At 34.6% G+C, this 12,695-nt stretch overlaps 1 protein-coding gene across 7 annotated transcripts in view; it reads left to right on the top strand.

Annotated features, from left to right (window-relative positions):
* The window catches only part of RALGAPA1 (Ral GTPase activating protein catalytic subunit alpha 1), a 210,700-nt gene that overhangs the window by 78,524 nt on the left and 119,481 nt on the right, over positions 1-12,695 (top strand). For all 7 annotated transcript variants that reach the window (XM_019983417.2, XM_019983419.2, XM_070775459.1 and 4 more), the window contains 4 exons: positions 2,497-2,645; positions 5,655-5,784; positions 7,480-7,717; positions 8,926-9,087. In XM_019983417.2, the coding sequence (XP_019838976.2) occupies positions 2,497-2,645; positions 5,655-5,784; positions 7,480-7,717; positions 8,926-9,087 (679 nt within the window). The remainder of the gene's footprint in view (positions 1-2,496; positions 2,646-5,654; positions 5,785-7,479; positions 7,718-8,925; positions 9,088-12,695) is intronic.

The raw sequence follows: 12,695 nt of genomic DNA, 5'->3' as shown, positions 1-12,695 counted from the left end.
CTCTATACTTGGTAGTCCTCACGTATGCTAGGCCAGCTCTCACCTCAGGTCATTTAAACTTGCTTTTCCTTTTCTTAGGAACATTTTTCTTCCAGGTTGCTACATAGTTGACCTTTGTCTTTTCTGTTTTAAGTCATCCTTATTTATATTCATTTTCTGCTCCCTATCAGTTCCTTTGCTTACTGGGTTCCACGGGACAGTGAGATGATAGTGAGGAATCCTTGTCTTGTTCTTGACTTTTGGCATTACTTCCATATATTCAGGTTCAGGCAGAACTTTTCAAGTTCAATTGCTGTTAAAATATTTGCTGTAGTTCCTGATAAATACTCTTTTTCAGATTTAAGAAATTTTACCTTTTTTCTTAGTGTGCTAAATTTTAAAAAAATGAATAAGTGCTAAGTGCTTTTCTTGATGCAATGTGATGATTCTACCTTTTCACATTTTAATCTGTTGATCAGATCAGATCAGTTGCTCAGTCGTGTCCGACTCTTTGCGACCCCGTGAATCGCAGCACGCCAGGCCTTCCTGTCCATCACCAACTCCCAGAGTTCACTCAGACTCACGTCCATCGAGTCAGTGATGCCATCCAGCCATCTCATCCTCTGTCATCCCCCTCTCCTCTTGCCCCCAACCCCTCCCAGTTGACTCCAGTGAGTCAACTCTTCGCATGAGGTGGCCAAAGTACTGGAGTTTCAGCTTTAGCATCATTCCTTCCAAAGAAATCCCAGGGCTGATCTCCTTCAGAATGGACTGGTTGGGTCTCCTTGCAGTCCAAGGGACTCTCAAGAGTCTTCTCCACCACCACAGTTCAAAAGCATCAATTCTTCGGCGCTCAGTCTTCTTCACAGTCCAACTCTCAAATCCATACATGACCACAGGATAAACCATAGCCTTGACTAGACGAACCTTTGTTGGCAAAGTAATGTCTCTGCTTTTGAACATGCTATCTAGGTTGGTCATAACTTTCCTTCCAAGGAGTAAGCGTCTTTTAATTTCATGGCTGCAGTCACCATCTGCAGTGATTTTGGAGCCCCCAAAAATAAAGTCTGACACTGTTTCCACTGTTTCCCCATCTATTTCCCATGAAGTGATGGGAGCGGATGCCATGATCTTAGTTTTCTGAATGTTGAGCTTTAAGCCAACTTTTTATAGGGTACATTATATTATTAAATTTTGCTGATGTCAAGGCATTCTTATATTTCTGAGGTAAATATTCCTTGGTCATAAAGTATTATATTTTGCTTGAGTTGAATTGCTATTTTTTGAAGATTCTCGTCTGTGTGTTCTGAAGTACCTCTTACTTTTGTTATATAGTCCTTATCTGGTTTTGATAACTGGGTTATAGTTTTATAAAAATAAATTTGGTAGTGTTTTTTTTTCTTTTTTTGTTTCTGAAACATTTTATGTACAATAGGGATCATTTTTGGGAAAAATTGGACAAAACTCTGCCTGTAAAGCAGCGTAGGCCTGGTGTTTAGGGATGGATCAGGGATACCTTGATTAGCAGTTCACTGTCTTTGTATTGTACCTCTTTTCTACTGTTTCTTGAGTCAGTTTTGGCAGTTTATGTTTTATCTACAAAATACCCATTTTATTAAATTTTCAGTTTTACTGGCATAAAGTTATTCACTAAACTATCATTTTAAAATTCTCCACTGGGTATGTAAGTACATTCTTATTTTATTTCTAATGTTATTTGTGCCTCTCTTTTGCAAGTCAGTGTTGGTAGACCTACAGAGTCAGCTCTTTCCACAATTTTAAAGTTAGCTTAAGTGTTCTTTGCTCACATGATTTTACAACTATCTTTTGTTACAGAGTTCATCCAGGGAATTTAAATCAGAATTGTGGGTATGGAAGATGTAATGTTCTTGGTTCACAATAAATGTAATGTTCTATTCCTCCAAAGTGTTTTGAGAACCTTTGCACATACCTGTCACTAATATAACAACTTTGTCCTCTATAACAAAGTATAATTAATGATATTATAATAAATTTAATTAAAGATACATATTGATAGATCCTGATTAGTAGTACTGTAATATGCAGTCTGTTATTAACAAAACAGATATGCATACATAATCAATAAACATGAAAAAAGAAAATAGATGATTTTGAACACCTCATTCAGAAAGTTCACCTTGTTTGAGGTATCTATCATCTTGATTGAGGTATCTATCCTCTTTTATCCTAAACTGTTTTTATTCTTTCCATTTTATGACAGTAATAAGGTTATTTTGTTAAAGACTCACTTTTAAAAATTGCTGTTTTTCACTTGGTTTATTTTCTTTCAATACCTGCTAGTAATTGTATATTTGTCTAGATAAACATAAAAATAGATTGAATGAATTTTAATTTCCCATATCAAGCTGGTGGTAGAAGCAGGATTAGAATTAACCTATAGTCTAATGCTTTTAAGTTTGTTGTAGATCACCTAGCATCTTGAATTTTTTCCCTTTAAATTTTGTAACAAACAGCTTATGATTTGTTTTACTTTAGGTGTTTATTATAAACTCTTCAAACATATTTCTTCTTGAACCTGCAAATGAGATAAAAAGTCTTCTGGATGAGCACACAGATATGTGTAAACGAATTCTTAACATTTATCGGTTCATGGTTGTGCAAGTATCAATGGACAAAAAGACTTGGTAAAAAAATGCTTTTTTTTTTTTTTTTAAAGTGTATATGCACATAGTAATTTCTAGAGGAATAGTGTCTGAATAGGGCTTGTAACAATATTGTACAGGCTTCCATTATTAATGAATGACTGTAATATTTTAGGTAATAATCATGATGGCAACAATGTTCTCCTTCACTTTATCTCAAACATCTTTGATCAGACTTTACAAGATCCCTTTGTTTATCTTTCTAAAGTGGGCATTGATGGCCTTCCCCAAGAATGAATACTGGCATGCATGTATGAATAAATGAATTTATGTATGTTTGAATGAATGATTAAATAAATGTTTGAATGTATGACTGCTTGATTCCTGAACCTGATATTCAAGGCCTTTTACAGTCAGGCTCCTGACTACTTTTCTAGCCCTTTCTCAAGCCTAAATTCTGTCCTGCAGGATGCAATCCTACCTGCCAGCTTTATCAGGTTTGCTCTCTCTTAAGCAGTCTGAACTTTTCTTTAGAGAATCTAATTCCTGTCATCTTTTCTTGTTGTTACCATAACTATCCTTAGATTCTACCTTCCTTTCCTCACATACTCTCCCTCTTTCAGTTCTCTTCCTTTCATTCTGTGTTTTTACCTCTTTCATTTTGTGGTTTTGCAGTCACTAAATTGTGTCTGACTCTTTGCAAACCCCTGGATTGCAGCATGCCAGGCTTCCCTGTCCTTTACCATCTCCTGGAGTTAGCTGAAATTATGTCCGTTCAGTTGGTGATGGACACATATACAAGTAATTTAGGAACTAAGACAATTTTGACAAGATCTACAACAGAGATGAGGATGAGATGGTTAAAATAGCACCACCTGTGTTGTAGATCTTTTCAGAATTGCCTTAGTTCCTAAATTACTTGTATACATGTCTTTTACCTCACTGAATTAAGATGGTCTACAAGGTATATACTGGCTGTCTTGTTTTTATATTTCCTACATTTCTTAGCATAGTATCATATATTATAGATACTCTATAAAAATTTAATTGAAATAAAAAAAGGACTTTTAGAGAGATGAGAAGAGCAGTTCTTCAGTTTTTGTAAAGATACTTGTTCATTGTAAAATTCAAACAAAGAAAAGTTGTAGAAAGAAAATAAAAGTTTCCTGGACGCTCGTTCTCTACAGGTAATCATCGTTTGTCCTTTGGTGAACATTTGGCTGACCAAACCACATCGAGTCACATAGTGTTATACCGTGTGTATGCACCAAACCTTAACTAACCACCTCTTGGTGGACATGTAGTTACTTGTTTTGTTGTTGGAGGAGAGAAGGACAGTAAACATCCTTATTATGTATATAATTTTCCTCTTTTGACTCATTCTTTAAAAGTAGGAGTACTTAGTAAAACAATATGCCTAGTTTGTTTTGTTACATATAGAAAATAGTTTTATTTAAAAAAAAAACTTTATTATCCATATTGATATAGTTAGAAGTAGTTACTGTTATTAACTTATTTGGAGCACTTTTCTGTGTCACATCTTTTTAATCTTTTTACATCTAATTTTTTCTTAATCCTTGTAGCACCCCCATAAGGTAGATAATTTTACATGGTGATTCTTAGGCACAAAGAAATTAAGTAATTTATCATTGTTCACACAGCTTTGTTTTGAACTGTGGTCCTTTTGACTTCAGAGCCCAAGTTATTGTCCGCCAATAACTTTTACTTTGAACCATTCTTTGTTAGTCCCTCCCTTTTTTTTTCTTTTCGTATGCTTTCAATCAGTGGTCTTGAGCCAGGTTAAAGTGAGAGACTTCTGTATGGAACACAGTTTAAAAATTTTTGTAAGTTCCCTTGAAGTCATAGCATTGTGAAAGATTACTCACATATTTACATTGAATTTACAGGACTTTATAATTCATTATTGTATTATAAAGTGAAAAGTTAGATATATGAGTGAATTGGAGCTTGACCACAAATCAGAAAGTTTTACTTGGAAAATCCATTATTTATTGAATGTGTAGTTGACTTTAAATGGCTTTTTGTTTCATATAGTGAAACTGGAAGCCTAAAGGTTACAAATACATTACCTCTGATTTTTACTTTATGAGCTGAATACATATATTTATTTAGTTAGTAAGTTCAGACACTGTTTATTGAGTGATACTTTTATATTTAATTCTACCCTCACTTGCCAGAAAACCGTGATACCTACATCTGGGACCTCTTGCTGCCTCTGGCACATTTCTCACATGGACTGTCCCACATATTGCTGTGCCCAGAATGGGCCTGCAGACAAGCCAAAGAAGAGGAAGCTGTGATAGAGACTTGGGCTATTAGTCTGTCTATATACCCGCCCAAATCCCCTTCTCAAACTTTTTTTTTGGCATATGGTTGGGTCAGTTTTTGAGTTACCAGGTGCAAATAAGGTAGTTTTATGGTCTTAATATTAAGCGTTAAGGAAAGAGAGGCATGGTAAGGATAATATAATAGGATTGGGTGACTTGCAGTACACATCGAGGATAAAGAGTTGAAAGATGACCAAACTAAAAAGGACAGAAAGAAGCAATGGAGTAATAATCCTTGCTTTCTCATCAGGCTCATTGTGATCTTTTAGTCTTAAAGTATCATGCAGTTTTTGAAATTGAACCTGGTACAATTCTAGATACGAAGTTTCTAATGTTGTAAAGATGAGTGAGGTAGACAGGCATCAAGGTAGAACTGTATTGTAAAGACAAATGAGTGTTCTTCAAACAGCTCCGTAAGGGGGGATGGGAGCAGTCTCCATATTCTCACCCCTAATTCATCAGCTTTTGTACAAATTTTTATTTGATGGAGAGGTATTATGGCTGAAAAATGGCTTGTGTAGATTTGTAAAATGAAAATTTATATTTTAATATATAAAGAATTCGGAAAATTTGAAAGATATTTGATATTTGAATTATTGAAAGATAATACCATTTTTATAGCAAATATTAATTTCAAAGTTATTCATTAACCAAAAGCAAACATATGCAAGAAGGAAACATTAATTGATTTTTTTACTTTAAGGGAACAGATGCTGCTTGTGTTGCTCAGAGTCACGGAATCTGTACTGAAGATGCCATCACAAGCTTTTCTGCAGTTCCAGGGGAAAAAAAACATGACTTTGGCAGGTCGACTTGCAGGACCACTTTTCCAGGCAATAAAAATAAATAAATAAATAGATAAATAGGTGGATAGATACGTATTTTTTCTTAAGATTCATTGAGCCCTGAACTTGTTTCTTGGGGAAAAAAGCTTTAAATCAGAAATCATATTAAAGGAGCTTTTGTAGAGCCAAATAAAAGTTGTATATCTAGTAGTATGTTTGCCATACATACAAACTAACAGCCTAGCAGAATAGATGAGATACCAGTCAGGCCTATGAAAAAAAGTGTTAAACTGATGACATTTACTTTATTTCTTGTGGGGTACACTTTCATATGATTGCAAAAAGATGCCAGAAGGCTTTGTGGTAATGATTTGATTGTTTGCGTTATGAGTTTCCAAGTCTCTGGCGTTGTTAGAAAAACAAAACTTCTTTTAAGTTGTTCTGTAGTTTAAAAAAAAGTAAATCAAGATTCTTTCCCACCACGATATACTGTTAGACTTTATCCTCTTCACGTCTTCATTTGAAGTATCAGTAGTAGTTGATGATATAGGAATTACATGTTGTGTTTTCCAACCCAAGGATAGAGTACTGACTTTACATGTGTAATAGATTATTTGGAGAACAAAAAGCAAAATAATGTTTTTTTAAAGACAAAACATTAAATATAAACACATGGATAAAATGGCTCTTAATGTCAAGGATAAAAACTATCTCAGATCTAAGTCTTGGCCATTTAGTGTAGCTTTTCAATTTAATATTTTTTTCCCAGATGGTGCTAGTTTACCTAAAATTCTGTGTTGATAGTGAATAAGTCTTTCAAATCAGCTACATTTATTATTTAAATTCCTTTTGACCATTAGTCTTTTATCCCCCCCCCCCCATCATTAGAACTATAGCACTCATCATGGTGAGTGCTATTGGATGATACAATTTTAGCTTGCTATATGGAATAATATTTTTGTTCTCTGAATGGAGTGGAAAGCACTAGTTATTACTGTTTTATGTCATAAACTCTGCTTATTTTTATCTTTATGTTTAATGTTAAACTTATGTAAAATTTGTTGAGTTATGTTTTTAAAACACTTTGTGACTATTTCTTCAATAGGATTTTATCTTCAGTAGAATTCTATAAAGTCTCAAGAGTATAGTCTGATCATTAATTTCTGCCCTTTTATAAATAAGTTTTTTATTCTATGATTGAATTTGTACGGAACACCTTTAATTCCACTGGTGTCTTTAAAGTCAAATTTAATTTTATCAAGTTTACATACAAATTTTCAGAAACATGTATCAATAAGTTAAATACATCTCTAGTAACTTTTTCTTTTAGAATATTCAAATTGTGTAGTTAGTGATTTCAATCTTTTTTTGAGAATGTTAGTAGTTAGTTCAGTAACTACTAATTACTCAGTTATTTCAACCTGTAATAATGTGGAGACTTGTCTCTTTTTGAACAACATGTACTTAACATTAATGTAATGTACCATGAAAGGTAGTTAAACTTTAGGGAGATTTCTTTTCAGTTTTGGTAACTTGTCCTAATGTTAGAATGTTGGAAATTGTCAGCTTTTGAAATTTGGAGTAGATGCTAATGAGTGCGTGTGTTACTTTTATAAGTATTATGTACCAAGAAAGGATATCATGGATATTATGTGATTTAAAGTTCTACTAGTTTGGGGATAATTTTTTAATAATTTATTTTGAACATATTTCATTATTATTTCTGATTATTTGTCTTTATAGACTCTTATAGTTGCCTGGATTAAAGCAAATCTAAATGTGTACATCTCTCGGGAACTTTGGGATGACTTACTCTCGGTATTGTCATCGTTGACCTATTGGGAAGAGTTAGCCACTGAATGGTCGCTGACTATGGAGACACTAACTAAAGTTTTAGCTAGAAATTTATATAGTTTGGATCTCAGTGATTTACCATTGGATAAGCTGAGTGAACAGAAACAAAAAAAGCACAAAGGGAAAGGTAAGAGTTATTCACAGAGATGCTTCATATAAATTTGTTTAAATAATTTGCTCTGGGAGTATCAAGCCAGGGAGAGGAGTGAAGGTGAAAGTCATAATTTCTCTTAATTATTCCCTCCTTAATTTACTCTGAAGGTTAAAAATTTTCAACAGTGAAGCATGTACTTACCTGGTAACTGTTCTTGAAGAACCTTAAATTCAGTGGTTCTGTGCATATCTAATAAAGCTAAGTAGTCCAGAATCTTAAATATTTTATTTTTAACAATTAACCAAACTGAAAAATTATAAAACACTCTTCCTTTTTATCAAACACGTATTTTTTATTAAAACTTAGAAGGTGATTTCATGTTACTATATTCGATAAGAAGTACTTGGGAAATTCTTTTGAAAGCATTTCCTTAGTTTTAACTAAAAGCAAACATTCCCTGACTATGGATTATGTTTCTATCTAATGTTAAAAAGCTGGAGAGGGCCGGTAACATAGTGATTATATCAAAGAAACATGTCTTTATAATGCTAGTAATAGTGCTCTATCACTAAAGTCATGTCTGACTCTTGTGACCCCATGGATGTAGCCTGCCAGGCCCCCTCTGTCCGTAGGATTTTTTAGGCAAGAGTACTGGAGCAGGTTGCCATTTCCTTTTCCAGGGGATCTTCCTCACCCAGGGATTGAACCTGGGCCTCCTGCATTGCAGACAGATTCCTTACCTACTCAGCCACCGGGGAAGACTTTTATAATACTGAGTTTGCTAGGATTTTTTGTTATTAATAATTAGTTGCTATCTAGAGATGACACGAGTCACATTTCATACTTAACAGTCCAAAGTGGTAAGTATGTGACCAAACTACTTTTTCCTGGACTGTTTATTTCCCAAGTGGCTATTATTGGCAGGTAAAGATAGAGTAACTTCCTTCACAGGATGGATTTTGGTTAGTTCACTTTCTATCATTTTTTGCTTGTCTAAATGTTTCACTTCTATATGAAATAAGTGGGTGGCAGAGGATTTATTATCACTTATTGTTGATGATGCCTCAGTTTTGGAATGTGATTTTTACACAATAAATTTCAAAAAACCCTTTCAGTACACAAGCATGTTATCTAGTTACTTTACGAGTAAACCTAAGAATCTGAGGCAGAATGGCATACATAATTTGATGCAGTTATTGATGAGATGACAGTGCACTGAGATTGAACATCTGCATTTCTAGGAGTGGGACATGAATTTCAGAAAGTTTCAGTTGACAAGTCATTTTCTAGAGGATGGAGTCGCGATCAGCCTGGCCAAGCCCCAATGAGGCAGAGAAGTGCAACAACCACTGGTTCCCCAGGCACAGAAAAGGCAAGGAGTATAGTACGGCAAAAAACTGTTGGTATGTACTTCTTAAAATCATGAGAATTGTGTGCAGTGATATGTTTATAGTTCTTAGTAACAACGTATGCAAACACACAGTTTTCATATCAGTTGTTTTTCTGTTGTTAAATGAAAAACTTCTATAGCAAAACTTATTTCAGGACTACTTGGAGTCTGATGACATACTGTGTTATTCCTTTATGCTAGTAAGATGTATCTTACATTACTGTTGTAATTTATTTTACCATTGATGTCAATAATTTTAAATTGTTATTTTACAGAATTGAGAAGTAGAACTCTGATTCACTCTACAGAACTCATGCATTAACTGATGTAGTTTCTAATAAACATGAAAAAATAGGGTAGCTTATTTTCAGTGCTACATTTATATAATTGTATTGGCTTCACAGACTTCCAGTGAGGAATTTACATTTTCTGCTTATAGACAGCTGAGGCCAAGGTAGAGTATATTGCTGGGTTCCTTGCTGCCTTTAACAAGTAGGGAAGACCTTTCTAGTCTTGGAAATATCCACAGAGGGCAGTGACGGAAAGAATTTCTGGATGTGAGATCACTTGGCATCTGTGGACCTAGTTACCGTCTTGCTCCTTTCTTCTCAGATTTAAAACCTGGTCTTCATCATAGTAGAAAGAGTGCTGCAGTGAAAAGCAAGAGCACTTTGTCCTGATCTCTTTTCACTCTCATCACTAAATAGCTCGATAACCTTGAATAATTTACTGAACTTTCTAGACTTTATTTACTTCATCTGTGTAGTTGGAATGATAGTATCTCATATGCCTGAAACAAAAATTGCTAGAAGTTACTTTAGGCTTTGCAATCTGATTCTGTGAAAGTGGAGTTTTCTGTGGGAATGTATCTATATTTTATAGAGTCTATGAAAAACACTTATTTTAAATAAATTTAAAATTGTAAGATATGTCTTCTATAAAGGAGGTGTTCTAAAGTGTTAAGAATTAGAGTTCTAAAGGAAGAAACAAGTAAAAGAAAAGAAGGAAATTAAAGGTTTTAAAAGAATTTAAAACGTTTAGTTTAAAATTGTTCAAAAGAATATTTTCACAGTTGTCTCCTGCCTGTAAAATAACCATAGAATTATATTGATTGTATGTCAAGCAAGAAGAATAAGAAATTATACAAGGAAAAAGGATACTGGATAAAAATGAATATAATACTTGGATATTTTGGTATAGAATTATATTTTGAAATTCTTATGGAACATGTTGATTACATCTGAAATGCCTTTCTTCATTTTATGTTAAGGTCACATGTATAGAAAATATTTCTGTATTGGTTAAGAAGGAATTCTAAGTTTAAAATTTTACTTTATTTTACTTAAAAATAGAATATTTTTTAAAGGTTATATATATTTTTCTGATTTATGCTTAATGTGAAAGATAAAAGTTTAAGGAAGCGTAAAAACATCTTAGGTATCTAATGAGAAGAAATCATAGCTAACATGATGGCATATTTCTAATCTTTATAAAAGCATATAATGATTAAAATACTCATCTTAAGTGCATGCCTGACTAATTACTTTCTGATACTCTGTCAAAATCTTATCTGGCTTGTTCATTGGACTGACCAATCAAAAGTTTAATGCATAATAAATTTTGTTCAGAAAGGTGCCTACATAAAGTATTTAGAAAATACTAAAAGGGAAACACATTAAATTAGGATATTCTTTAGACATATATTTTCTTAAATTTTTAATTTTTTATGTTTTTAGGGAATGTACATAGTTAAAAATTCAAACTGTGATAAAGCATATATGTATTCTAATAAGTCATTCCTGCATCACTGCTCCTCACCCACCCAGGTCACCCCATTAGAGATAACTGCTATTACTAGTTTTTGAGGATTTTTCTAAAATTGTGCATATACTATAATGTATGCATGGCTTTTAGTCATTCAAATGAAAAATACTTCTACTTACAGTGGAAGCTTTGTTACAAGCATTGAGGATACATGTGAGAACAAACTTAATAAACTCCATTGAAGCTGACAATTCTTGTGTCAGGGGAGACCCATAATAAGCAGATAAACCAAACATCAGGCAGTATTATGTGCTATGAAGAAAAGTAAAATAGGGTAAGGGGCAAGAGTATAAGGATAGAGAAATGGGACTGTTAGATAGGGAGGTCAGTGAAGGCCTGTCTAATCATATAAGAACAGAGACCTGAATAAACTGAGAGGAAGCATCTAGGGAAAAGTGTTCGAGGCAGAATGAAAAGAATAAAAGCCCTAGTCTAAGAGTGTGCTTTGTTATTTAAGGAAGAGTAAAGAGGCCAGACTGGTTCCAAATAGGAAAAGGAGTACGTCAAGGCTGTATATTGTCACCCTGCTTATTTAACTTATATGCAGAGTACATCATGAGAAACGTTGGACTGGAAGAAACACAAGCTGGAATCAAGATTGCCGGGAGAAATATCAATAACCTCAGATATGCAGATGACACCACCCTAATGACAGAAAGTGAAGAGGAACTAAAAAGCCTTTTGATGAAAGTGAAAGAGGAGAGTGAAAAACTTGGCTTAAAGCTCAACATTCAGAAAACGAAGATCATGGCATCAGGTCCCATCACTTCATGGGAAGTAGATGGGGAAACAGTGGAAACAGTGTCAGACTTTATTTTGGGGGGCTCCAAAATCACTGCAGATGGTGACCGCAGCCATGAAATTAAAAGACGCTTACTCCTTGGAAGGAAAGTTATGACCAACCTAGATAGCATATTCAAAAGCTACTTTGCCAACAAAGGTCCATCTAGTCAAGGCTATGGTTTTTCCTGTGGTCACGTATGGATGTGAGAGTTGGACTGTGAAGAAGACTGAGCGCCGAAGAATTGATGCTTTTGAACTGTGGTGGTGGAGAAGACTCTTGAGAGTCCCTTGGACTGCAAGGAGATCAGCCCTGGGATTTCTTTGGAAGGAATGATGCTAAAGCTGAAACTCCAGTACTTTGACCACCTCATGCAAAGAGTTGACTCATTGGAAAAGACTCTGATGCTGGGAGGGATTGGGGGCAGGAGGAGAAGGGGACGACTGATGCTGGGAAGGATTGGGGGCAGGAGGAGAAGGGGACGACAGAGGATGAGATGGCTGGATGGTATCACTGACTCAATGGAGGTGAGTCTGAGTGAAGTCTGGGAGTTGGTGATGGACAGGGAGGCCTGGCGTGCTGCGATTCATGGGGTCGCAAAGAATCAGACGCGACTGAACTGACTGAACTGAAAGAGGCCAGAGTGAGTGAAGTGTAGGGTAAGAAAGACAAGAGTGCAAGGAGATGAAGTCAAGCTGTAATGCTGTATCTTAATGATTATTGCATATCAGAAAATGTCAAACGCCTTGCATCAGATGTATGTTACATAACAGTACCATAATTTAACTTGTATCCTGAAGATGGGCTTTCAGTTTATTTCTAGTTTTGCGGTGTTAAAAATGACACAGAATATAGTTATGTATACTTCTATAACTTGTGCTTGTATGTGGATATGTCTATAGGTTTAGTCTATAGTATTTGAAATTAAATTGCCCTAAAACAATGAAATACCACTACATATCTATCAGAATGGTTGAAATCCGGAACATTTATAACACCAAATGCTGACAAGGATA

Source organism: Bos indicus, chromosome 21 (genome assembly GCF_029378745.1).
Source record: "Bos indicus isolate NIAB-ARS_2022 breed Sahiwal x Tharparkar chromosome 21, NIAB-ARS_B.indTharparkar_mat_pri_1.0, whole genome shotgun sequence".
NCBI lineage: Eukaryota > Metazoa > Chordata > Mammalia > Artiodactyla > Bovidae > Bos > Bos indicus.
Note: the sequence above shows the minus strand (reverse complement) of the source record. Positions and strands in the feature narration are given on the sequence as shown.